The 23,909-nt window shown below is 54.0% G+C and overlaps 2 protein-coding genes across 2 annotated transcripts in view; both read left to right on the top strand.

Moving 5' to 3' along the window:
* Positions 1–15,752, top strand: part of COPE (coatomer protein complex subunit epsilon) — a 20,537-nt gene extending 4,785 nt beyond the window's left edge. The window contains exons 2-10 of the mRNA XM_003796585.3: positions 2,819–2,881; positions 3,955–4,055; positions 8,699–8,851; positions 9,859–9,912; positions 10,758–10,839; positions 11,804–11,959; positions 14,704–14,772; positions 15,362–15,436; positions 15,563–15,752. Of these exons, the coding sequence (XP_003796633.1) occupies positions 2,819–2,881; positions 3,955–4,055; positions 8,699–8,851; positions 9,859–9,912; positions 10,758–10,839; positions 11,804–11,959; positions 14,704–14,772; positions 15,362–15,436; positions 15,563–15,610 (801 nt within the window). The 3' untranslated portion in view covers positions 15,611–15,752. The remainder of the gene's footprint in view (positions 1–2,818; positions 2,882–3,954; positions 4,056–8,698; positions 8,852–9,858; positions 9,913–10,757; positions 10,840–11,803; positions 11,960–14,703; positions 14,773–15,361; positions 15,437–15,562) is intronic.
* Positions 15,753–18,647: 2,895 nt separating this feature from the next.
* CERS1 (ceramide synthase 1) overlaps positions 18,648–23,909 on the top strand; it is a 19,612-nt gene continuing 14,350 nt past the window's right edge. Inside the window, exons 1-3 of the mRNA XM_012809393.1 lie at positions 18,648–18,896; positions 20,905–21,064; positions 22,625–22,682. Coding sequence (XP_012664847.1) covers positions 18,648–18,896; positions 20,905–21,064; positions 22,625–22,682 — 467 coding nt within the window. The remainder of the gene's footprint in view (positions 18,897–20,904; positions 21,065–22,624; positions 22,683–23,909) is intronic.

The raw sequence follows: 23,909 nt of genomic DNA, 5'->3' as shown, positions 1-23,909 counted from the left end.
GTTTAGTCACTTGCCTGAGGTCATACATATAGTTAGTAAATGGCAGAATTGCAAATCCAAGTATGCCTTTTAAACCTATATTCTTTTTTTTTTTTTGAGACAGAGCCTCAAGCTATCCCCCTGGGTAGAGTGCTATGGCATCACAGCTTACAGCAACCTCCAACTCCTGAGCTCAAGCGAGTCCCCTGCCTCTGCCTCCCAAGTAGCTGGGACTACAGGTGCCCGCCACAATTCCTGGCTATTTTTTGGTTGCAGCCATCATTGTTGTTTGGTTGGCCCAGGCTAGATTTGAACCCGCCACCTCAGGTATATGTGGCTGGTGCCTTAGCCGCTTGAACCACAGGCGCCAATCCTTCTTTCTTTTTTCTTTTTTTTTTGAGACAGAGCCTCAAGCTGTTGCCCTGGGTAGAGTGCTGTGGGATCACAGCTCATAGCAACCTCCGACTCTTGGACTGAAGCAATTCTCTTGCCTCAGCCTCCCAAGTAGCTGGGACTACAGGTGCCCCCCACAATGCCTGGCTATTTTTTGGTTGTGGTTGTCATTGTTGTTTGGCAGGCCTGGGCTGGATTCGAACCCGCCAGCCCTGTTGTATGTGGCTGGTGCCTTAGCCTCTTGAGCTACAGGTGCCGAGCCCCCTACGGTTTTCTTATCTTCAAGATCCTTTGCCGGATATGATGGCTGGTGCGTATAATCCTAGTGGTTTGGGAGGCCAAGGCAGAAGGATAACTTAAAGCCAGGGGTTTGGGACCAGCCTGGGCAATGTATCAAGACTCTTCTCTACAAAAAGTATAAAAATTATCCAGGTGTTATGGCATGTGCCTGTAGTCCCTGTTACTCAGGAGGCTGAGGCAGGAGGATCACTTGAGCCCAGAAGTTTGAGGTTGCTATGAGCTATGGTGACACCACTACATTCTCTCCTAGACAACACAGCAAGACCTTTTCTCAAAAAAGAGAGAGCTGTTGTCTGTCTCTCTTTTTTTTTTATTTCTTATAGCATAACTATGTACATTAATGCAATTATGGGATACAGTGTGCTGTTTTCATATACGTTTTGAAATACTCTCATCAAACTGGTTAACATAACCTTCATGTCATTCTCTTAGTCATTGAGTTAAGACATTCATACTCTGCTTTTAGAAAGATTCACTTGTACCCTTGTAAGATAAACCATAGAGGTGACCCCACCAATCACCCTCCCTCCTCCCATCCACCCGTCTGTCTCTTTTAATTGAGGATGGCATGGGGCCCTAAGCTGGTCTTCCTTGCTGATTATCTACCTTCTGTGTTCACGTGAGAGTACTTGTACATGAGGCATCACGTTCCAAACCATGGCCAGAAACCCAGCCTACACCAGCCTGAGTTGGAGCCTGGTCTCCCAAGGCTGGGAAGAGAACATGTTTACCACCCACGCTTCTGCCCCAGGCTGGGGAGAAGCAAGAGGGCATGGTGGTTTAGAATCTGGTTCTCAGCCTCAGGGTCTGGCATTCGTGTGTGCCTTCAGCTGTAGGGTGCTGGATCCTTTGTCCCAGTGCCTTGGGAGCTGCCAGGCTATCTGTGTGCTTTCTCAGGCCTCTGAGGCTGTTTGGGTAGTTACCCCGAGGTGGCCAGGCCTGCTTCCCACATACACTTGTCCCTTCCAACCCAGGTGGCCTGTGCCAGGGCCCTGAGCCAGGGGCTAAGCTACACTGTGCCCAACTGGAATACAGCTAGCACCCCAGGGCAACATCCAAAACTATTCTCCCAAAGAAGGGTCCCCAGCCTCCCTGCCTAGCTGGGGCTTGGGGCACGTTCCTCACAGCCCTAAACCAAATGTAGTGGTGGGTCACCTCTCTCCTGCCACTTAGTCCTGTGTAGTGTCTGGGCTGCAGGGGCATGGCCCAAGTACTGGGTAGTCTCTGGGTCTCTCTTGGCCTTGGCTAGATACAGTTGCTGCACTGGTGCAAATTGAACTTAAAGTATGTTGAAGCTTGGGCGGCGCCTGTGGCTCACTGGGTAGGGCACTGGCCCCATATACTGAGAGTGGCGGGTTTGACCCTGGCCCTGGCCAAACTGCAACAAAAAATAGCCGGGCGTTGAGGCAGGCGCCTGTAGTCCCAGCTACTTGGGAGGCTGACGCAAGAGAATCACCTAAGCCCAGGTGTTGGAGGTTAAAGAAGTGTTTTGAAGCAAAAGCAGAATAGGAGCAAGCCTTGAGTGACTGCGTGTCCAGCAGTCAGAGGTGTGTGCTCCACCCTGGCTCCTCACAGTATGGCTGGAGTAGTGACTGCACTTTGGGACAAACAGGAGGGATGAGTGAGCCTTTTTTTTTTTTTTTTTTTTTCTAAATGAGACAGAGCCTCAAACTGTTGCCCTGGGTAGAGTGGTGTGAAATCACAGCTTACAGCAACCTCCAACTCCTGGGCTCAGGCAATTCTGCCTCCGCCTCCCAAGTAGCTGGAACTACAGGCGCCCACCACGTTGCCAGGCTATTTTTTGGTTATAGCCGTCATTGTTGTTTGGTGGGCCTAGGCTGGATTCGAACCCGCCAGCTCAGGTGTATGTGGCTGGTGCCTTAGCCGCTTGAGCCACAGGTGCTGAGCCTGATTGAGCCTCTTTTCTGGGGTAATGTAATGCCAGGACAAGATCAGGTGCCTTCCATGCAGGGTGCTCCCAGCAGTAGCCATTCATACTTAGTCAAAGTCACATGCAGTGGAAGACCAGGGCTGGGACCCTCCCATGTAGGCCGCTTATCTCCAGCCCCTGAGGACTTGTCGCAGGGGACCTGTGTGGGCTGTGCTACGCCTTGGTCTGTATTCTGACCCACCTTTGTTCCCACAGCTGTCAAGCCCAGAGAGAGATGTGGAAAGGGACATTTTCCTGTACAGAGCATACCTGGCACAGGTGAGTGCTGGCCCGTGACCAGGGGCAGTACAAACTCTGGGACAGGAGAGTAACAAACAGGGCTTGGGGCCAGAGTCCAGGAAGGTGACTCTAGAGGGGGTCTAGGCCCATAGGGTCTAATGACCGCAAGCAGTTAGTGTATCTATTTGTGTCACTGAGGCTTTGGATGACTAGGCTAGGGGGCCTGTGTCAGGGTTTCTTGATTTTTTAAAAAAAACATTAATAGTTTTTGTTTCTTCAGTTCAGTTTTAGGTTTACAGAGTAATTGACTAGAGAGGACACAGAGTTCCCTATGCTTCTCCTCCCCGTACGCAGTTTCTCTCATGATTAATATTTTAACGTCATTGTGGGACATTTGGTGGTGCTTCGATGTTGGTGCATTGTTGTTAGCATTAGGCAGCTTTCTAGGTCTGCGTGCACCTTTTCCTCTGCGGAGCATTCTGGAACCTAACAGACCCACCCCTGTGCTTGGACCTCAAAGGTTCCCCTCTGAGCCCAGCCCCAATGGTGTGTGCAGCCCAGAATTCCCTTGCATGTCTTCAAGGTGAAGATTAACATGGGAACAAAAGAATAGAAGCTGTTGAGGAGGGAACACAGCAAGGGATGGGCCCCTGACTCCAGAAGTGACCACAGGCATCACTCTGGCATCAGCAAGAGGGCCTGTGTATGGGGCGGACACTTTTGCTTTTGGAGGGGACACTTTTGCTTTATAGGAGCACATGCTCTGACTTCCCACAGCTGCTGCTGCTGCCTTGCCCCCAGATGACACACCAATCCCTGCCTGTTAGCACTAGAGATAGACAGATAGGAATGAACAAAAGCCTGTCAGGGTCTCCAACTCAAGCATTGGGCAGCATGACCCAACAGGTAAGTGCAGCCAGTGATAGGTCACACCATGCTGACTTCCCAGTGCACTGCAGTGGTGGTGGCCCCTGGGGGGGCTGAGGGGTCCCTGCCGAGGCAAGGGCTTCCTGTCTAGGGGCTCTGCCAGGTGATGCTGACAGTCAGACTGAGGGCATAGAAATCCTTTGGGGAGGGCCAGCACATCTGAAATGTGTTTGTCCCAACTGCAGAGGAAGTACGGCGTGGTCCTAGATGAGATCAAGCCCTCCTCAGCCCCTGAGCTCCAGGCTGTTCGAATGTTTGCAGAGTACCTTGCCAGTGAGAGTCGGAGGTGAGGCCGGTGGGAAGGGCGGGCCAGCCTGGGTGCAGGGTCTTCTCCAAGGCCTATTTGTCATGAACCTATACAGTGTCCACCCTGATGTCCTCAGATGGGGTATACCACCTCCTTGTCCTGTCACCTCTCTGTGCCTCCGTTTCCCTCACCTGCAGAGCAGGTGGGCAGAGACAGCCTGTTTCAAAAGGGTGGGTCAGAGATGATGTATGTAGATGTCCTTGGGGACCACGAGGTGCTCTCTGAACCTACAACTACAGATACCAATTACTATGAAGTACTAGGCACCCCTCCTCCCCCAGGACAGCCTGGGGTGTGGTTGGAACAGGGGCTTCTCCAGTTTTCTGACCAGCAGGGTTTACCCCAGACCCTTGGGCAGGCCCTCTCAGCCAGCTCTATGGATTTTCTGCTTTTTAGCTCTGGTTGGGGGATGGGGGGTTCACGCCAGTCCTGTCCCTGAGTTGCAGATCAGCATTGGTCAAACACCCATGGATGGTAGCCATGTGAGGAGAGGAAGTCAGGCTGTGTAAACCTAGGGGTCCCCTCCTGCTTAACAAGAATGGGACTTAAGTTGGGGGGGGTGTGACACTTTGCTGTGATCCTGCTCCCTTCTCATCCCATGGAGGCAGCACTCCCAGTACCATCTCTCTTCACCTAAGGAGGCCTGAAACTCTAGGGAGTTGCTCATGTTCAGAGGTGCTATAGTGGGGTGAATGGTGTCCCCAGAAGATATGTCCATGTCCTATCCCAGGTACTTGTCAATGTTGTTTGAAAAAAAGGTCTTTGGCTGGACACAGTGGTTCATGCCTATAATCCTAGCACTCTGGAAGGCCAAGGTGGGTGGATTGGTCACAGGTTCAAGACCAACCTGAGCTAGAGCGAAACCGTCTCTAGAAGTAGCCAGGCGTTGTGGCAGGCGCCTGTAGTCCCAGCTACTTGGGAGGCTGAGGCAAGGGGATTGCTTGCACCCAAGAGTTTGAGGTTGCTGTGAAGTATGATGCCATGGCACTCTGGTGACAAAATGAGACTCTGTCTCAAAAAAAAACAAAAAAAGGCACTGTGGGAGGCTGAGATGGGTGGATTGCCTGAGTTCAAGACCAGCCTGAGCCAGAGCAAGACTCCATCTCTAAAAATAGCTGGGCGTTTTGGTGTATGCCTGAGGTCCCATCTACTGGGGAGGATGAGGCAAGAGAATCTCTTATGCCCAAGAATTTGAGGTTGCTGTAAGTTGTAATGCCATAAGACTTTTTTTTTTTTTGAGACAGCCTCAAGCTGTTACCCTGGGTAGAGTACCATGGTGTCACAGCTCACAGCAACCTCCAATCCCTGGGCTTAAGTGATTCTCTTGCCTCAGCCTCCCAAGTAGCTGGGACTACAGGCACCTGCCACAACGCCCAGCTATTTTTTGGTTGTAGTTGTCATTCTTTGACAGGCCCAGACTGGATTCAAACATGCTAGCACTGGTATATGTGGCTGGCATGTTAGCCGTTTGAGCTATAGGTGCCACCCCGCCATAGCACTCTTAACAAGGGCAACAAAATTAGACACTGGCTTAAAAAAGAAAAAAAAAGTTTTTGCAGAGCAAATTAAGGCAAGGTGCTTCAGGTGAAGTCATCCTAGATTTAGAGTGGTTCTGAAACCAACAACTGGTGTCCTTATAAGAGATAAAAGGAGACAGACATAGAGAAGGGAGGCCTACAGATGTGGGATGATACATTTGTAAACCAAGGAGCATATATATCACCAGAATCCAGGAGAGGGGCCTCACATGGGGTCTCCTTCAAAACACCAGAAGCAGCTCGGCGCCTGTGGCTCAAGTGGCTAAGGCGCCAGCCACATACACCTAAGGTGGCAGGTTCGAATCCAGCCCGGGCCAGCCAAGACAACAATGACAGCTGCAACCACAAAATAGCCGGGCATTGTGGTGGGCGCCTGTGGTCCCAGCTACTTGGGAGGCTGAGGCAGGAGACTCGCTTAAGCCCGGGAGTTGGAGGTTGCTGTGAGCTATGATGCCACAGTACTCTACCCAGGGGGACAGCTTGAGGCTGTGTCTCAAAAAAAAAAAAAAAAGAACACCAGAAGGAACCAGTCCTGTTGGCACCTTCATTTCCTGAGCTGAAATGGCATAAATCCCTGCTGTCTTTTTTTTTTTAAGAGACAGAGTCTCACTTTGTCACCCTCAGAGTGCTGTAGCATCACAGCTCACAGCAACCTCCAGTTTTGGGGCTTAGGCAATTGTCTTGCCTTAGCCTCTCGAGTAGGTAGGACTATAGGCGCCCGCCACAACACTTGGCTATTTTTTGTTGCAATTTGGCCTCCTCAGTATATGGGGCTAGTACCCTACTCACTGAGCCCCCCCCCCGCCCCAGGCGCTGCCCCAATTCCTGCTGTCTTAAGCCACCCAGGATGTGGTACTTTGTGACAGCAGTCCAGGAAATTTCAGACAGGTGGCCTCCCAAGGCCCTTGTTTCTCCCACCCTGTACTTCACTAGTGAGGAACCTGGGCTCTCCAGGAGCAGTAGTTGTGAGTGTCACAAAAAAGAACCTATGTAAAGCAGGTGGGCTGGGCAGGTGCTCAGTGAAGCAGGGTAGTTCATGGTGTGTTCTGTACCATCCCTTGGGCGGTGAAGGGAGTTCTGCTGATCAGAGCCTTTATCAGTAATTATACCTCACAATAACAATACTGCAGGCCAAGCACAGTGTCTGACGCCTGTAATCCTAGTACTTTGGGAGGCCAAGGCAGGAGAATCACTTGGGGCCAGGACTTTGAGATCAGCCTGGGTAACATAGTGAGACCCTGTCTCTACAAAAAATAGAAAAATCAGCTTGGAGTGGTGGCACACACCTGTAGTCCCAGCTACCAGGGAGGCTAAGCTAGGAAGATTGCTTGAGCCCAGGAGACTGAGGCTGGGGTAGCAATGATGATGCCACTGCACTCCAATCTAGGTGACAGAGTGAGTCCCTGTTTCAGATAAATACCCCCTAAAACAAAAATCACACCATAATATTAGCACTAACAGCAGGCAGGGTCCATGTACTCCCATGATGTGCCTGGGGCCTCAGGAAATCTTTCCAAGGCAGCCTTGGGAGCCTCTCATGCCACCCTGTGTGACACCCATATGTGGTCCCTCCACACAGAGGAGGAAACCGGCTCAGATTTGAAGTCACTGGTAAGTCGGGGCCTGGAGCTGCAGCTGGTCCTCAGTGGAGACTCTGTGGTAGCAGACATGCCTCATCCTGGGGGGAGTACTCAGACACAGGTATCTGGTAAACTGTCCTCTCGTGCCCATGTGGATTCTTTCTCTTTTTTTTTTTGAGACAGAGCCTCAAGCTGTGCCCCTGGGTAGAATGCTGTGGTATCACAGCTCACAGCAACCTTCAACTCCTAGGCTCAAGCGAGTCTCCTGCCTCTGCCTCCCAAGTAGCTGGGGCCATAGGCGCCCGACACAGCGCTAGCTATTTTTTCTTCTTCTTTTTTTTTTTGGTTGCAGCCATCGTTTGGTGGCCCGGGCTGGATTTGAACCTGCCACCTTAGGTGTATGTGGCTGCTGGCGCCTTAGCCACTTGAACCACAGGCACCGGGCCCCCATGTGGATTCCTATAGGAGCACGGAGACTCATGTGGACCCAGAGGAGCAGTGCCTTTGGTTTGTTTTTTTTTTTTTTTTTTGTGACGGAGCCTCAAGCTATCCCCCTGGGTAGAGTGCCATGGCATCACGCTCACAGCAACCTCCAACTCCTGGGCTCAAGCAAGTCTCCTGCTTCAGCCTCCCAAGTAGCTGGGACCACAGGCGCCCGCCACAACGCCTGGCCAACTGCCTTTGGTTTGACAGTGACTCCTTTTGCCTGCCTTTTGTCAGCTGCTCAGCAGCTCTTGGAATTGGGAGTTTGGGCTCTGTTTTCCAGTTAGGGAAACTGAGGCTTAGGTCTCCTATGGCGTAAGGGCACATCTAGCTGGTCCTCAGCCTTGCCTGGACTCCAGCCCAGCTATGGCCCCCAGCACATTGTTCACCTAGAAGGCACAGCCAACACTCTGGCTTGTCAGGAACGAAAGGCAGCCTGCCCAGCAGTGTGGCTACCCAAGGCACCCCTGCTGAGTGTCATTTGGGGCTCATGTCTTTTCTGTAGCCACCTTCAGCACTCAGGCCAAGGTCCCACTCAAAGACTTGGGCTTGAGGCCTACAAGGTTGGCCAGTTACAGTTGAGCGGCTCAGCGAGGACCATCAGCCTCCTGGGGATGGTGATGTGAGAGTCACAGTTCCTCTCATGTACTCATGGGGGCATCCACCATGTCAGCCAGTTCCCTCCCAAGTTCTGGGTACCATGGACACATAGCTCCTGAAAACAGACCCAGGGGACTTCACAGCCCTGGGAGTCATTCATATGCTTCCTGGATGGAGCCAGGCACGGCTCCTCCTGCAGCACATCTTTCCTACCAGGCCTGGAGCATCCAGCCCCATTTCTCCTTTCAGTTTCTCCTTCTGCATAGGGTGAGAAGTATCTTAGGAGAAAGTGGTGCTGCTGTGCACCCCTAGGATCTGGTTCACTCTCTCTGGGCCTGTGTGCTTCCAAGGAATAGGACCCTTTGAGGTCACACAGGGACCTGGCTGCTCCTGGTCTCAGGTGTGGACCCTGGTCTTACAGGGATACCATCGTGGCTGAGCTGGACCGGGAGATGAGCAAGAGTGTAGATGTAACCAACACCACCTTCCTACTCATGGCCGCCTCGGTCTACCTCCACGACCAGAACCCGGACGCTGCCTTGCGTGCCCTTCACCAGGGGGATAGCCTAGAGTGGTGAGTGGCCTCCCCCCACCTCCAGGCTGCATACTGCCTCACTAGCCGTTGTCATGGGAGCAGTGAATGAGGCAGCCCTGAAATGAGGCCCAGGTCTCCTGTCCACGCTCCAGCTCCCACAGTGCCCAGGGCTGCAAAGTCTTAATGGTAGAGCAGAAAGTGCCTTTGTCTCTGCTCATGATTCTGTACCCTTCCTCCCCCTGCTTTCTGTTCCTGGGCCTGGTCTCTCATGCCTTCTTGGGCCCCTCAGGGCTTTTGATGTGTGGGTGCTGGAGCTCTATGTGACCTGGTCAGTCGTTACTAGCCTCCACCTGGGTGGGATCCTCGGCCCACGCTAGTCACAGGTGCTGGTCACAGAATACACACCTGCTCTTTCCTGTGAGCTGTGCCTGCTTTCCTTTGTGTTGTTAGGTGGTCATCACATGATCATCGTGTATTTCTTCACATGCCACCTCCATCCACAAAGGGGTCTGCAGGGCTTGGAAATAAGGGATGGCACACAGTGAGCAAGTTAATGGACTTGGCACTGGTCTGGGTACCAGCTCCTTTTCTGGTGGGAAACATAGGAAGAAGTGGCCCCTTGAGTGACTACACACCTGGGGATGAGGGGAACCGAGATAATGGGTGGCCCAAGAGCCCTGCAGCAGAGGTGGCAGCAAGTGTGTATCCCTCGTCTGCAGGGCCTTGTTCCTGAGTGCCCACTCTCACACTCCTGTGGATGGGCCCAGGACAGGGTTCTCTGTCCACAAGTGAAGTCAGTTGCAGTTTCTTCTTGGGGTGGGCAGTGCACAGACTGGGAGCCTGGAAATCTACACCCTGGGGACCCCACCAGAGCTCCCTGGCCCAAGTAAGCTCAGCAGCAAAATGTGGGAGTAAGGGTGTCCCCTTTTGCACTGCTGGTCCAAACTCTCTTAGAGAAATTAGGAACATTCTGGACACATGGAGTGGGCCCCTGGTGAGGGGGTGGCTGTAACACCTGTTGATTACCCACTTGCCTTGTCCTGCAGTATGGCCATGACAGTGCAGATTCTGCTGAAGCTGGACCGCCTAGACCTCGCCCGGTGAGTCGTTCCCTGTCTGCCTCTGTCCTCTACCTCACATGCCCCAGAGCCTCTCTGCTCAATAATTTCTTCTTATTTCATTCTGTTCCATGAAGGACAGGAGGCATTGCTCTCAGTGCCTCAGTTTCCCTCTGTGAGAAGAGAATGGAGGAGGTTGCCCCCATAAGTACATGCTACTTGGTATATGCCTTGACTGGGGTCATCGCTCAGAACAGACCCTGGAAGTGACATCACTGGATTGAAGGCTGTGGGTGGCTGTTCATGTCTCTTACTGCAGCTTCCAAGACTCTTGATCGAGATTTGTTCATAGTGTACCTCAATCAAGTGATTCTCTCTTTTTTTTTTTTTTTTTGAGACAGAGCCTCAAGCTGTCCCCCTAGGTAGAGTGCTGTGGCATCACAGCTCACAGCAACCTCCAACTCCCGGGCTCAAGTGAGTCTCCTGCCTCAGCCTCCCAAGTAGCTGGGACCACAGGTGCCCACCACAACGCCCGGCTATTTTTTGGTTGCAGCCGTTGTTGTTGTTTTGGTGGGCCCGGGCTGGATTCGAACCTGCCACTGTAGGTGTATGTGGCTGGTGCCTTAGCCGCTTGAGCCACAGGCACCGAGCCACGTGATTCTCTCTTGAGCTCTACCTTGTACTGGATGCCCTGGGCATAGCAGGTAGGGCCTACCCAGCCCTCTCAGGACCGGCATGAGGCAGGCAAGCACACACAGCCCAGGCATTCAGTCGTGAAAGATGTGTGTGCAGGGGAGCTTGTGGCTCCATGCAAGGAACAAGGTGGACTGTACCAGGCAATACCTTGGCTACTCAGTGCCCTTCCCTCCTCTCTCTCCTGCCTCCAGGAAGGAGCTGAAGAGAATGCAAGACCAGGACGAGGATGCCACACTCACGCAACTTGCCACTGCCTGGGTCAACCTGGCTGTGGTAAGCCCCAAGGCCTCACAGGCACAGAAATCATTGGTGCCCAGTACAGTGGGGTCATTGGGTCACCCCCATCTGTACCCAGGCCTCTGGCCACTCTTGTAGTAACCTTGCTCCACCAGGGCTCTAGGAATGGGGCAGGAACCATCCCCCTTCACTATGAGTATGGCTCTGGCCTTTCTCAACCATGACTCCACTCAAGTGACTTGGCTGGAGGCAGAGTGAACAAGCAATAGTGGGAAGAAGGGGGGTCCAGACCCAGAGGTAGCCTGGCTCTTCCTCCTGGCTAGGCTCTGCTCTCTGGGCTCGTGGTACTTAGCCAGCCCTGGTGCTGACTGTTCCCTAGCAGCCCTGTAGGTGTCCTCAGCCCCAGGTCTGGGCACCCCTGCCTGGCAGCAGGCTCTTTTCTGGTTCCTGGGACTTAACTTCCTTTGTGAGTTGTTCTTTTGTACGGGTTTGTTAAAATCTCTACCTGTCAGGGAGCTGAGGCCTTAGCTAATAGATTTGCAATATTGATCCAGTTTAGTGGGACAAACCCAACAGATCTTTCTGGTAATTTAACCTTTCTCCAAAGCCCACCTTGGCCTCACACTGCCCCTGCAAATGTCAGACAGTGTCATTAGCAAGCTGTCAGGTCAAGGCCATTGGTCACGGAGCTGCCTCCATCTCCCATGGGCCCTGTGACCTGATGGTCCAGGCTCAGAGCCCAGTCCCACCATCTGTGCATTGGGTCTCTGTATGTTTCTGTGGAAGTTACCACATCTATAAACCAGACACTTGGGTAGCTTGGGTAGGAGGCAACTAGATGTCATTTGGCCTCCTCAGCAGAGCATAGGCTGTGCTGAGGGGCATGGGGGTCTCTGTAGCAAGTAGGTGGGTAGGCTGTGGGCCTCCACTGTGTGAGGGGACAGGCAGGGGAAGGGCTGGGCAACCGGGTGACCTGCAGTGACACAGACTGTCCTCACAGGGTGGTGAGAAGCTACAGGATGCCTACTACATCTTTCAGGAGATGGCTGACAAGTGCTTGCCTACACTGCTGCTGCTTAATGGACAGGCAGCCTGCCACATGGCCCAGGGCCGCTGGGAGGCCGCTGAGGGCGTGCTGCAGGAGGCACTTGACAAGGTAGGTCAGGGCGTAGCCACCCCCAGATCTATCCCCAGAATGGGGATGGCAGGAAGGCCAGGTGGTTGGAGGGTGGGGTCAGGATGGACAGAAACTAGTGTGGTGGAGTCCCTGCAGGTATGCCATGTGACCCCACCTGAATTCTACTGCTTAGTCAGCTGCCAGGACCTAAAAAATTGAGATTGCAAATGAACATCCACATTCCAACTTCTCTTGGAAACAAGAAGATACAAGCAGCCTGGATTGAGTGGATAGGCCCCGTCCTCACTGTCACCTCAGCTGCCTGGCAGGGGACCTCCACGTGGGTCCTTCACTTGAATTTATACTTCACATTGAGTAGATGCCACAAGTCCAAGTCATTATACAGAGTAGAGCAGGCCTGTCTTTGTCGAGAAGGCAAAGAGATCACTGCCTGCTCAGGGTAGTTTTGACAGTTGTCTCCTGACCAATATCTGTGGTCTCTTTATGTTGAGGGGTTTTTTTTGTTTGTTTGTTTTTTGAGACAGAGCCTCAAGCTGTCCCCCTGGGTAGAGTACCCTGGCATCACAGCTCACAGCAACCTGTAACTCATGGGCTCAAGCGAGTCTCCTGCTTCAGCCTCCCAAGTAGCTGGGACCACAGGCGCCCGCCACAACACCCAGCTGTTTTTTGGTTACAGCCATCATTGTTGTTTGGCAGGCCCGGGCTGGATTCGAACCCGCCACCTTAGGTGTATGTGGCTGGCACCTTAGCTGCTTGAGCCACAGGCGCCGAGCCGAGTTTGTTATTTTTATGATGAGAAAGCTTTTTCCATTTTGTAGTAACAGTTTTTCTAATGAGAAAGACAGCCTGGTATGGTATCTCACATAGGCTATGTGTCCCTTGTCACCCCTTGTGGTCAAAGTCCCTCCCATACACACACACCTAACACTGAAGAATTCAAGTATAGTCTGTGTTCATGACCACGTCCTATGGGGGCTTTTGTTACAGTGCACAAGTGGTGTGTCCTATGACGTGACAGATGACTCCCATCTGTCTTCATCCCCTGAAACACCACCTGGGGCTGGCTTGCTGCTCCATGGCCCTGATGGCTCATAGCTTTGGCTGTCCCCTGTTCTTGAGGAGTTTTTAGAGTAAGGTTCCTGTTTGTTCCTTTTGGAGCAGCCTCATATGCTGCTCCTGGGAATGCTAGCTAATATCAGTCAAGGAGGCTGAGGTATGCAGAATTTGGGTCTCAGTAAAGGTGTCCAGCAAGGCAAGGGTGGCACTGAGGTAAGCCAGGGTGTTTGTCCAGCTTGGATGGTGTGTCTCTGCTCTAAGCAGGCTGGGTCTTCTGGGTGAGGCAGGTCCTAGGGTTCTGTGTGCCTCAGAAGCCAGTGTGAGTTGGCAGGGCCAGGTGAGATCACCTGCCTAGGAGTAGGAATTTTCTTTTTTTTTTTTTAAGATGGAGTCTTACTTGTAGCCCTCTGTAGAGTACATGGCATCACAGCTCACAGCAACCTTACACTTTTGGGCTCAAGCGATTCTCTTGCCTCAGCCTCCTAAATAGCTGGGGCTGTAGCCTGCCACAATGCCCGACTATTTTTAGGGATGAGGTCTCACTCTGGCTCAGGTTGGTCTTCAACTATGAGTTCAACCCATTCACCCAACTCGGCCTCCCGGAGTGCTAGGATTATAGGCATGAGCCACTGCGCCTGTCCCTGGAAGTAGTAATTTTATTTATTTATTTTATTTTTTTGAGATAAGAGTCTCAAGCTATCGCCCTTGGTAGAGTGCTGTGGCATCAGAGCTCACAGCTCAAACTCTTGGGCTTACACAATTCTCTTGCCTTAGGCTCCTGAGTAGCTGGGACTACAGGCACCTACCACAATGCCTGGCTATTTTTTGGTTGCAGTTGTCATTGTTGTTTAGCAGGCCTGGGCCAAGCTTGAACCCACCAGCCGTGGTCTATATGGCTGGCATCCTACTCACTAAGCTACGGGTGCTAAGCCCAGAAGTAGTAATTTTCTAGCACCTTTCTTCCAAGGCACCTCAAGAGAAGATGGGATGGCAGGTCCGCCCCATGGCCTTGGGGTTCATTCATAGCAGGAGTTGAGATTTGTGTAATAAATATGCCCCTCCCTGGATGGGTGCAGTGACTCACGCCTTTAATGCTAGTACTCTGGGAGGTGGAAACAGGTGGATCACCTGCTGAGTTTGAGACCAGCCTGAGCAAGAGCAAGACCCTTTCTCTACTAAACATAGAAAAAAAATAGCTGGGCATCATGGTGGGTGCCTATACTCCAGCTACTTGGGAGGCTGAGGCAAAGGGATTACTTGAGCCAGGAGTTTGAGGTTGCTGTGCGATAAGATACCACAGCACTCTGCCCGGGGCACAGAGTGGGATTCTCCTTCAAAAAAAAAGTGCACCTCCCACGTCCCCATAAACAAGGGAGCCGTGTCCCAGGCTTGTTCACAGATGAGAAAACTGGATGCAGAGGGGATGCAGCTGGCATGGGGAATTGGGAGGCTAGGGGCTTCTGGTCTCTTGGTACTGTGTCACCTCTGAGGTCACTGCCTTGCAAAATGGTGAGGGGAGGTGGAGCGGACTCTGGTTCCATCAGGCCAAGGCCCATCCCACCTCTGAGGAGGTGACCTTGTACAGATCACACACTCTCCCCAGGGCAGTACTGGTCATTGTCCTGCCTAAAATAGGGATGAGTGGGTAGGCTTAGGGAGCCTGGAGTTACTGACCCTGCCCACCCTGCCTCTGTCTGCATTTCCAGGACAGCAGCCACCCAGAGACGCTGATCAACCTCATTGTCCTATCCCAGCACCTGGGCAAGGCTCCTGAGGTAGGCTGCCTCCCAGTCCAACCTAAGACCAGGCACAGAAGGTTTCTCAGCCCCCGTGGTGCTATCCTGGAGCCAGGATCAGGTCTCAGGGTCTGGACATCAGGGTTAGCCTGGGGTTGGGGCAGAAACCTGCCCTGCTAAGGGGTAGTTGCCATTGGCTCAAGGGGTTCTCAGAAATCAGTGGTATAGGTGTCCTTTAACCACAGACAGTGGGTCAGCAGCTCCCAAGGATCCAACAGAGAAGTGGGCTTAGAATATGTTTGAACCAGGGTTGGCTAGGCTGGGACCTTGGTCTATGCCACTTATGGGTGGGGGATGGGAGATAGGAATCAAAAAGGGGCCTGAGAGAACAAATCTGGTGAGCCCATGTCATCTAGGGGAAGGGGAAGCTGGGGCACGGCTTTGGTATGTGTGACTATTTAGGTTGTATTTCCGATAGCCTGATTCCAGGGTGGGTGTGGCACCCTCAGGGTGAGGGGGGATGTGGGAGGGAAAACAGAGCTCCTTGCCCTACCCACCTCTTGCCTGGCAGTCCAGAGCTACTGTAGAGTCCCCGCATTTGGTTAACCTGGTCCTGCCTCCCTTGCAGGTGACAAATCGTTACTTGTCCCAGCTGAAGGATGCCCACAGGTCCCATCCTTTCATCAAGGAGTACCAGGCCAAGGTGAGCTGCTTTTTCCCCAAGCTGGGCCAGGGAGGAGTCAGAACTCAGGCCAGGCTCACATGTTCATAATCTCTCTGTCTCTGTCTCTCTCACCCCTGACCTCCCCTCCATGTTGTCCTGTGGAAGGAGAATGACTTTGACCGGCTGGTGCTGCAGTACACTCCCAGTGCCTGAGGCTGACCCCAGGACAGCAAGGCCCACCCTGCTGCCCCTCTTGCCTGACATCTGCCCCCAGCCCTCTCAGGGCTGGTTACTTGCATGGAAGGCCACAGCATCCCTCTCTTTCAATAAACATCTTGGCTCCAAGGCATCCCCACCTGCTGTGCTCTGGCTACTTTTGGGGGGTTTACATGGGAACCAAGGCTCCAAGGGTGGGTCCATGGAAACTGAGGCAGGTTACACAGCCATTGTGTTATTCAAACCAAGACCCCCAGGTGGCCTGGAGTTGGAGATGGTGGGGTGGAATGGGGCAGCAAAGCAGGGTGGGACCTCACAGGGTCTCCGTGAAATGAATATTTACCCTGCACTCTGCTGCTCACTCCTGTCTTGTGAATTGCCACCAAGATGGAGTGCTGCTGTGGTCAGGGCCCTTGGGCCCTAGGACAGCCAGTCTTGGTTGGCTACCACTCCACCACCAAGCTCCCTGCTCTCTCCAGAGATAGCTCCCCAGCAAGCAAGCTCTGCTGTGATAAAGGCAGGGGACAATAGGGCCATGGAGGGTGGAGGAAGGGCTGGCCAAGCCTCTCAGATATGGTCACCATTGAGCAGTGTCCACCTCACATAATAAGAAAGAGCTGCCAGTCTGGGTTCCAGGGGACAAGCCTCCTAGACAGCAAGCAAGACCTGTGCAAAGGCACTGAGATAGCCCTGGGCTGTGAGGTATAAGGGAGTTAGACAGGGCTATGTGTCCTTTGGCTGGCATCTGATCTTACCTCCAGGGACGAGATAAGACACTATTCCCTACCCCACCAATGTCTAGTCTCAGTTTTCTCGGGAACAGCCACCTGAAACTGAACCCTGTCCTGGTTGCCAAGGACAGGACAAGTGACTTCCACATCAAGCAGTGGGCCCACCCCCAGCACCTCCCTTGCCTCCCTGGGTAGAAGAGAGAGGTGGCAAAAGAGGCTTTCCTGGGCAAGGGGTCAGGATTGGGGTCCTGGGGATGAGCTCCACTTATGGGAGAAGGGGTGTGGCCCTTTGGGTGGGGAAGGGACACTAACCTCAGAACTGACCCTCAGCAATCCTTCCCAAGACTTCAAGAGCCACTTTGCGCTTCTGCCCTGCACCCACCTATTGGCCTCCTGGCTGGACCTGCCAGAAAGAAATTTGAGGCTGAGCTGGGGCCAGTGAGTGGGCAGACAGAGCCTTTCATGACTGATGGGCACCATGGTGACCAGATAATGTTGGCTGGGGGTGTGGAGGGAGGTAGCTGGGAAGGTCTGGGACTGCCAACGGGCCTGGCTGGACCTATGGCAACACATCTTTGGTTTTACACCTCCCACATGCTGGGCCTGTTATGTCCCACCCCAACTCACAGATGGACAAATTCCCACCCACACAGAGTGCACATTCAGGAATAAGGAGTGGGATGTGCGTGGGACAGATGGTAACAAGTGTCAAGGGGACTAATGGTGGGGGAGGGTTTTAGATAGGGGTCAGGGAGGCACAGTGGGTAAGTGACATCTGTAGAAAGCTAGGAGTTAAGTGAGGGAAGAGTCCTGCAGGTACCTGAGAGAGCAACATCCCATGAAGGAGGAACTGCCAGTGCAGAGGCCCTGAGCAGGACTGAGCGTGGCATACTGGGAGAAGAGTGGGGAGTCCCATGTGGCAAGAGACAGTGAGCGCAGGTGGTGTGGCTCTGTGCTTTCACTCAATAGGATGTAAACCATGGAGGGCTGAGAGCAGAGGAGCTGACCTTAAGAGTCAACAGCTCCTTGTAGCCTCTGTGTGGTAAGGAGGGAGCCAGGACACCAGAGAGGAGGCCAGAGGGCTCAATGCAGCTCCAGGCTGCATAGGTGCAGAGATGGCCAGACTCCAGGACATCTCAATGTGGGGCCTCCTGCATGTGTTTCAGAGCTTGGATGTGGGGTGAGAGGAGGAAGGGGAAGCCTCTATTGGCCCCTATACCTGTTCACCCTGAAGGTGAGGTTGGGCTGGGGGCTGTATGGTAGCCAGCCCAGCTCCTGGAGGGCCCATCCCTGCATGCTGCACCTTGAAGGCCTGGGTGCTGGAATGTGGGGGGCCAGCAGTGCCAGCTAAGGTGACCTGTGTCCTCATTGACAGCCACTGGGGACTTTGGGCCCAGGGCTTGCTCAGTAGATCATGGAAGATCACTTGTGAGAGCCCCAGTGAAGTTATGGTCTTGATCCAGCTTTTCTGAGCCTTCATTCCTTCAGTCTCCCTGCAAAGCCTGCCCAGTCCCCAGGGCTGCAGAGAGCAGCAGCAGGTGGCCCTGACTTGGGACATAGCCCTCTCCCTCCTCCAGGGGGCTACCCCTACAACGTGAGCAGCTCCCCTTCACAATCTGTCTCTGAGTCCCCAGCAGCCTGCCAGAGAAACAGAGGAGCAGGCCTGGCAAGTGTCACAAGTCCCTAGTCCAGGATGGAGCCCCATTGTTAAGTGCCAGGTATGGCCAAGTGCCCCTTGGGGTAGAGGACTGTTTCCATACCCACAAATGGACCATGTCCTTTTTCAGGATTCAGGGAGGCTATAGGATGGTCCCAAGATTGTGCCAAGATGTGCTGGGATCTGAGACTGAGGAGCCAGGTTCCCAGGGAATGGTGAGATCTGGGCCTGGCCAGAGCCTTGGAGGGGGCCAATTGAAAGGCCAGAAAAAGAAGGGGTTCCGTCTGAGGGTACTGTCTCCTGGTGCCCACCCTACCCCACACCGCGGACACAGTGGCGAGATGGAGCCCAGGGTGGGCACAGGCGCACTGGGGCAGCAACATGGGGGTAAGCAGGGCCTCTTGGGATCCATGTCCAGCTCCACCCCTCGATTTCCTCCAGTGGAGAACTGCCACCTCCGGGTCGCCTCGTGTCCCCTTGGGACACCCAGGCTGCAACCCCCCTCCAGAGGCGGAGCTTGCACTGGCCCCGCCTCACCCCCCGCCTGCGCGTCCCCGGCCCAGCTGCGGCGCGTGACGCTGGCCGAACGGCTCTGGTGGCCACCGCGGCGGGCACAGACAGCGGGGTTATTGGACTAGCTAGAGGCATGGCGGCGGTGGGGACGGCGGCAGGGCCAGCGGGCCCCGAGCCCATGCCGAGCTACGCGCAGCTGGTACAGCAAGGCTGGGGCAGCGCTCTGGCGGCGGCGCGGGGCTGCGCGGACTGCGGCTGGGGACTGGCCCGCCGCGGCCTGGCTGAGCACGCGCACCTGGCGCCGCCCGAGCTGCTGCTGCTGGCGCTCGGCGCGCTAGGCTGGACCGCGCTGCGCTCGGCGGCCACCGCGCGCCTCTTTCGGGTCAGTGTGGCTGGGGGCCGGAACCTGGGTGACCCCAGGCTGGGAGAAGCCAGGGCGGGAAGGGGGCCCGGGACGGGAGAAATTGGGCCGCCGTGTGCCCCTTTTAGTCTGTGTAACGTGGCGGGGCTGGGGGTGAATGCGGGGGTGTGGCTGGGCTGAGGTGAGTCAGGAATGTGGGGTCCGGATACAGGTAGGGTGTTCAGGACACGGGAGGAATCCTTTCCGGTCAGTTTGGAACAATAGGCCCTGCGCGGTGGGTTGCTCAGGTTTCTGCGCGCTCTTTTGAGCTGGGGACGGAGGAGCCCAGGACAGGAATGGGAAGGTCTCTATGCTCTGGGGCCTCCCGTACCATTCTCCTCCTGGCCATTCGAGGCCTGCTTGGATCAGAGCAGGGTCTGCTTCTCCATCCCTGAGGGGTTCGTTCAGAGCCCAAACGTCTCGTTTTGCCTGCTGCTATCTGGAAGAGGCAGGAGCTGCCTGGTCGCTGCCTCGCGCCTGTTTGGGGTCAGCGCCACCCTCTGACTAGAGATGGCAAAGGCCTGGGCGCCCTGCCACTCTGGTGGTCGCTCCTTTGAAGGGGATATGGCCTGGGGCTTAGGGCTGGACTGTGCTGCCTCCAAGGTGTGACAGCAGAATTGCCTCATTTCTGGTGAGGCCACCGCCCACGCCAGAGAATGACCGAGGTGGTGACATTGGTACCTGACCCTACTTTTCCTGGGGAGTGATCACTGTTGCGGGGGCTGGTGGGAAGGTGTTTGGGTCTCTAGCTTGGCTTAACACCCCGGTAGACCAGCTGGGGTCACGCTGCCCCAGTTTGGCTGGAGGTGGTAGAGGGTGCGGGGACAGAGTGGCCAGAACCAACAAAGGGGCCTTTCTTTGCTAGCCAGAAAGAGGCTGGCCCTTGTTAAGTCGAGGATGGGCTGTTGTCTGACTGCTCCTCCCCTCCTCCATCCCCATGTCACCTACTTGCTGGAGAGAGACCCCAGCTCCCACTTTGCTGTAGGGAAGGGGAGGCACTTAGAGACCCCTCCATAAGTGGACCCTGTCCCTATCCTGCTTTGACTCTTCCCCCTACTTCCCAATTTTCGGCAAGGAAGCAGAAGGCGGGGCAGGGGATGTGGCTGCTCTTAGATTACCAGGGATGGAGGGGGAAGGACAGGGGGAAGAGCTAGGTCGTGTGCCCCTCACTTTTAGAATCCTGGGGCCCAGTCAACCTCCTGCCCCAGGCCGTCCCCAGCTTGGGTGAGGTGCTCATCCCAAGTTGAAGCTCGCCCTTCCCAAGAAATGGGTGGAGGGGCTGTAGGGTTTTCCAAAGCTCATCTTCTTGGCAGCAGCCCGGTTGCCAGGGGTTACAGGAGCGAGCGGGCTCTGGCTGTCTCCATGACAACTGCTCTGGCTCCCAGCCCCCTCAGCCTTGGGGGGAAGGGGTGGGGGCTTGGCCCAGCAGTTCTGCAGCCCCACCCCCCAGGAGCTGCTACCCTTCCTGCCTCAACCCTGCAACTGCCTGTACCTCACTCTGGTATTGTGGTTCCCCCTGAGGTAACCTCTTCCTCTCAAGTTCTGTACTCCCTTTCCCTCTCCCCTGTGGGGATCCCCACATGTTTCTGAAGGTGTCTGCATATCCCCCTCCATATTGCCTTCACAACATGGCCACCCCCCATAACTCCTCTCATGTCATAAATTTCCTCCTCCTCCCTGTCTTGGTCCTCCTGTGACCCCCAGCCCTCCTACTCCCCTGGGCTTCCACAGCCTTCTTCCATCCACCCCAGGGTCCCCACTCTCACCCCTCCTCCCCACCCCTGCCACAAGGGGACAGCTGGGCACTAAGTTTAGCCCTTAGCAGGTGCCTGTGGACTCTGGTTACACTCCAGACGGCTGTGGGTACAGTGGCTGGGCTTTTCCCTGTGCTGCCCAGCTTGGGGAGTCCCAGGGCCCCAGTTTACCCACCATGGAAGAGGGCCCTGGCCCCCAGTGCCAATGGCTGCCCCACCTGCCTTCTCCCCTGTAGCCCCTGGCCAAGCGGTACCGCCTCCAGCCTAGAGATGCTGCCAAGATGCCTGAGAGCGCCTGGAAGTTTCTCTTCTACCTGGGCTCCTGGAGCTACAGTACCTACCTGCTTTTTGGCACTGACTACCCCTTCTTTCATGACCCACCATCTGTCTTCTACGGTAGGGGCCCTTCAGCATGGGTGGGGAGGGCTCTGCTTAAAACGTTGAGAAAGGGCCCTGTAATCCCAGCACATTGGGAGGCCGAGATAGGAGGATGGTTTGAAGCTGTGAGTTTGAGACTAGCTTGGGCAATGAAATAACTGTCTCTACAAAAATTTTAAAAATTAACTGAGCAGGGCGGCACCAGTGGCTCAAAGGGGTAGGGCGCTGGTCCCATATGCTGGAGGTGGCAGGTTCAAACCCAGCCCTGGCCAAAAATGGCAAATAAATAAATAAAAGTTAAAAAAAAATTAACTAAGCGTGGTGTCACACTCCTATAGTCCCAGCTACTCAGAAGGCTGAGGCAGGAGGATCACTTGATCCCAGGAGTCCAAGACTGCAGTGAACTATGATAATGCTACTGCACTCCCGCCTGGGCAATGGAGTGTAGTAGTATTATCATTAGCATTATCTCCCATCTCTAAAAAAATGTTAAGGTTGGGCACAGTGGCTCATGCTTGTAATCTTAGCATTCTGGGAAGCTGAGGTGGGAGGATCATTTGAGGTCAGGAGTTCAAGACCAGCCTGAGCAAGAGTGAGACCCTGTCTCTACTAAAAATAGAAAAATTAGCTCAGCATTGTGGCAGCAGCCTGTAGTCCTAGATACTCAGGAGGCTGATGCAGGAGAAATTTTTTCTTTTTCTTTTTTTTAAAAAGAGTCTCTAGTGGCTATAGCACAGTGGTTATGGCACCAGCCACATATACCAAGGGTGGCAGGTTCAAACCCAGCCTGGGCCAGCTAAACAACAATGATAACTGCAACAAAAAATAGCTGGGCATTTCTTTGTTAGTATAGTGATTAGTATCGAAAAAAAAAAAATAGCCGGGTGTTGTGGCGGGCGCCTATAGTCCCAGCTATTTGAGAAGCTGAGACAAGAGAATCACTTAAGCCTAAGAGTTTGAGGTTGCTGTGAGCTGTAACACTATGGCACTCTACCAAGGGCAACATAGTGAGACTCTGTCTCGAGAAAAAATAAAAATAAAATAAAAAATAAAAAGAGTCTCACTTTGTTGCCCCCAGTAGAGCGCTTGGGCTCAAGCAATTCTTTTGCCTTAGTCTCCCGAGTAGCTGGGACTACAGGTGCCCACCACAACACCCAACTATTTTTAGAGACAGGGTCTCACTCTGGCTCAGGCTGGTCTTGAACATGTGAGCTCAGGCAATTCAGCCTCTCAGAGTGCTAGGATTACAGGCGTGAGGCACCTCCTGCAGAGTTTGAGGTTGATGTGAGCTAGGCTGATACCATGGCATTCTAGGCTGGGCAAGAGTAAAACATTTTTTTAAAGGCAGAGCTGACAGAATTTGCTGCCAAACCAGAAATGGGTGTGAGAGAGGAAGAGGGTGAGAATGATGCTAGGGTCTGGGCCCCCTAGTGAGATGGGCCCTGGAAGGGAAAGCCCCCTCTCTGGAGGTGAGGGAGAGGGACAAGGCAGGGATGGCATCATGTGTCCAGAGCGGCACATGGGACATGAGGTATAGAGAAGAGGGAGAAGAGGTGTGAGACCCCTGGACTGGCCCAGATGTCCTCTTCCATCATGTGGAATGGGTGGAGATGCGGGAGGGCACCCAGCTGGAAAGGTAGGGACAGGGTGCAAGTGGGGGTCCTGGGCAAAAGCCAAGGTTCAGAAGTTTCTAGAAGGGTTGGGTACATGGGCTTGTGCCTGTAATGCTAGCACTTTGGGAAACTAAAGCGGGAGGATCACTTGAGGCCAGGACTTGGACACCAGGCTGAACAAGGGCAAGATCCCATCTCTAAAGATGGAAAATTTAGTCAGGCATGCTGTCACCTGTAGTCCCTCTATAGTCCCACCTACTCAGGAGGATGAGGCAGAATCGCTTGAGCCCAGAAATTGCAGGTTACAGTGAGCTATGATGATGCTATTGCATGCACTCCAGCCTGGGTGACGCACTGAGACTCAGTCTCAAGAAATTACATATTCTGTCTATTGTCTCAAAAAACCCAGATGTTTCCAGAGAGTCCAATTGAAGAGGAACCAAGAAGGTGGTGCAGGACATTTCTCTGTGTTTCAGCCAGTTTACGTTGGAACAGAGAGGTGGCCAGAGGGGGCTGTGGCATCCAGGGAGGGAGCTTTTTTTAGGCTAGGGGAGTCACCTTAAATCCGATGGCCTGTCAGTATCGGGTGTGGTGTTGGATAGTGGTCTCATACTTCAGGGGTCTAGGAGAGGGGTCCTGATTGGGTAAGGTGACCTTGGCCCTAGGTGCCCAGAGGGCATCATCAAACTGTGGTGTTGACTCTCATGCTGGGCAATAAATTGTATGCCTTGTCACCAACTCTGGTTTTGGCCCAGATCAGGGGCCTGAGGCTGGAAGAGGAAGCTCAGTCAAGGTAACAGGACATGGAGCTGGTAGTGAGCACAGTTGCTGCTGGGCCTCTGGGTATGTTATCTCACAAGGATGCCAGGAGATGGTCCCCATCGAGCCTTCCTCTTTCTCCTCTGGAGCCCCCATCATGGGCGGGTAGCGGCTTGTCAGGACGCAGCCCTCCTTAGAATCTTATGGGGACTGCCCTGGGCCTGGGCTCCCTGCAGAGGGGCCTCTGCATGCAGGCAGGAGCCCCTGAATTTGGGGTCCAGTGGGGAGGGCGATGCCTGGGATGCCCATGGGCACAACTGCAAGCAAGGCTGAAGGGATGATGCCAACTTCCAGGTGTATGTGGTAGGATGTTAAGAGCTTGGAACCTTCAAGATTGCAGCATTCGGCTCGGCGCCTATAGCTAAGGCACCAGCCACATACACCTAAGGTGGCGGGTTCGAATCCCCAGCCCGGACCCGCCAAAACAACAA

The sequence above is a fragment of the Otolemur garnettii genome, unplaced genomic scaffold (assembly GCF_000181295.1).
Source record: "Otolemur garnettii isolate 467f Iridium unplaced genomic scaffold, OtoGar3 scaffold00105, whole genome shotgun sequence".
Classification (NCBI taxonomy): Eukaryota; Metazoa; Chordata; class Mammalia; order Primates; family Galagidae; genus Otolemur; species Otolemur garnettii.
Note: the sequence above shows the minus strand (reverse complement) of the source record. Positions and strands in the feature narration are given on the sequence as shown.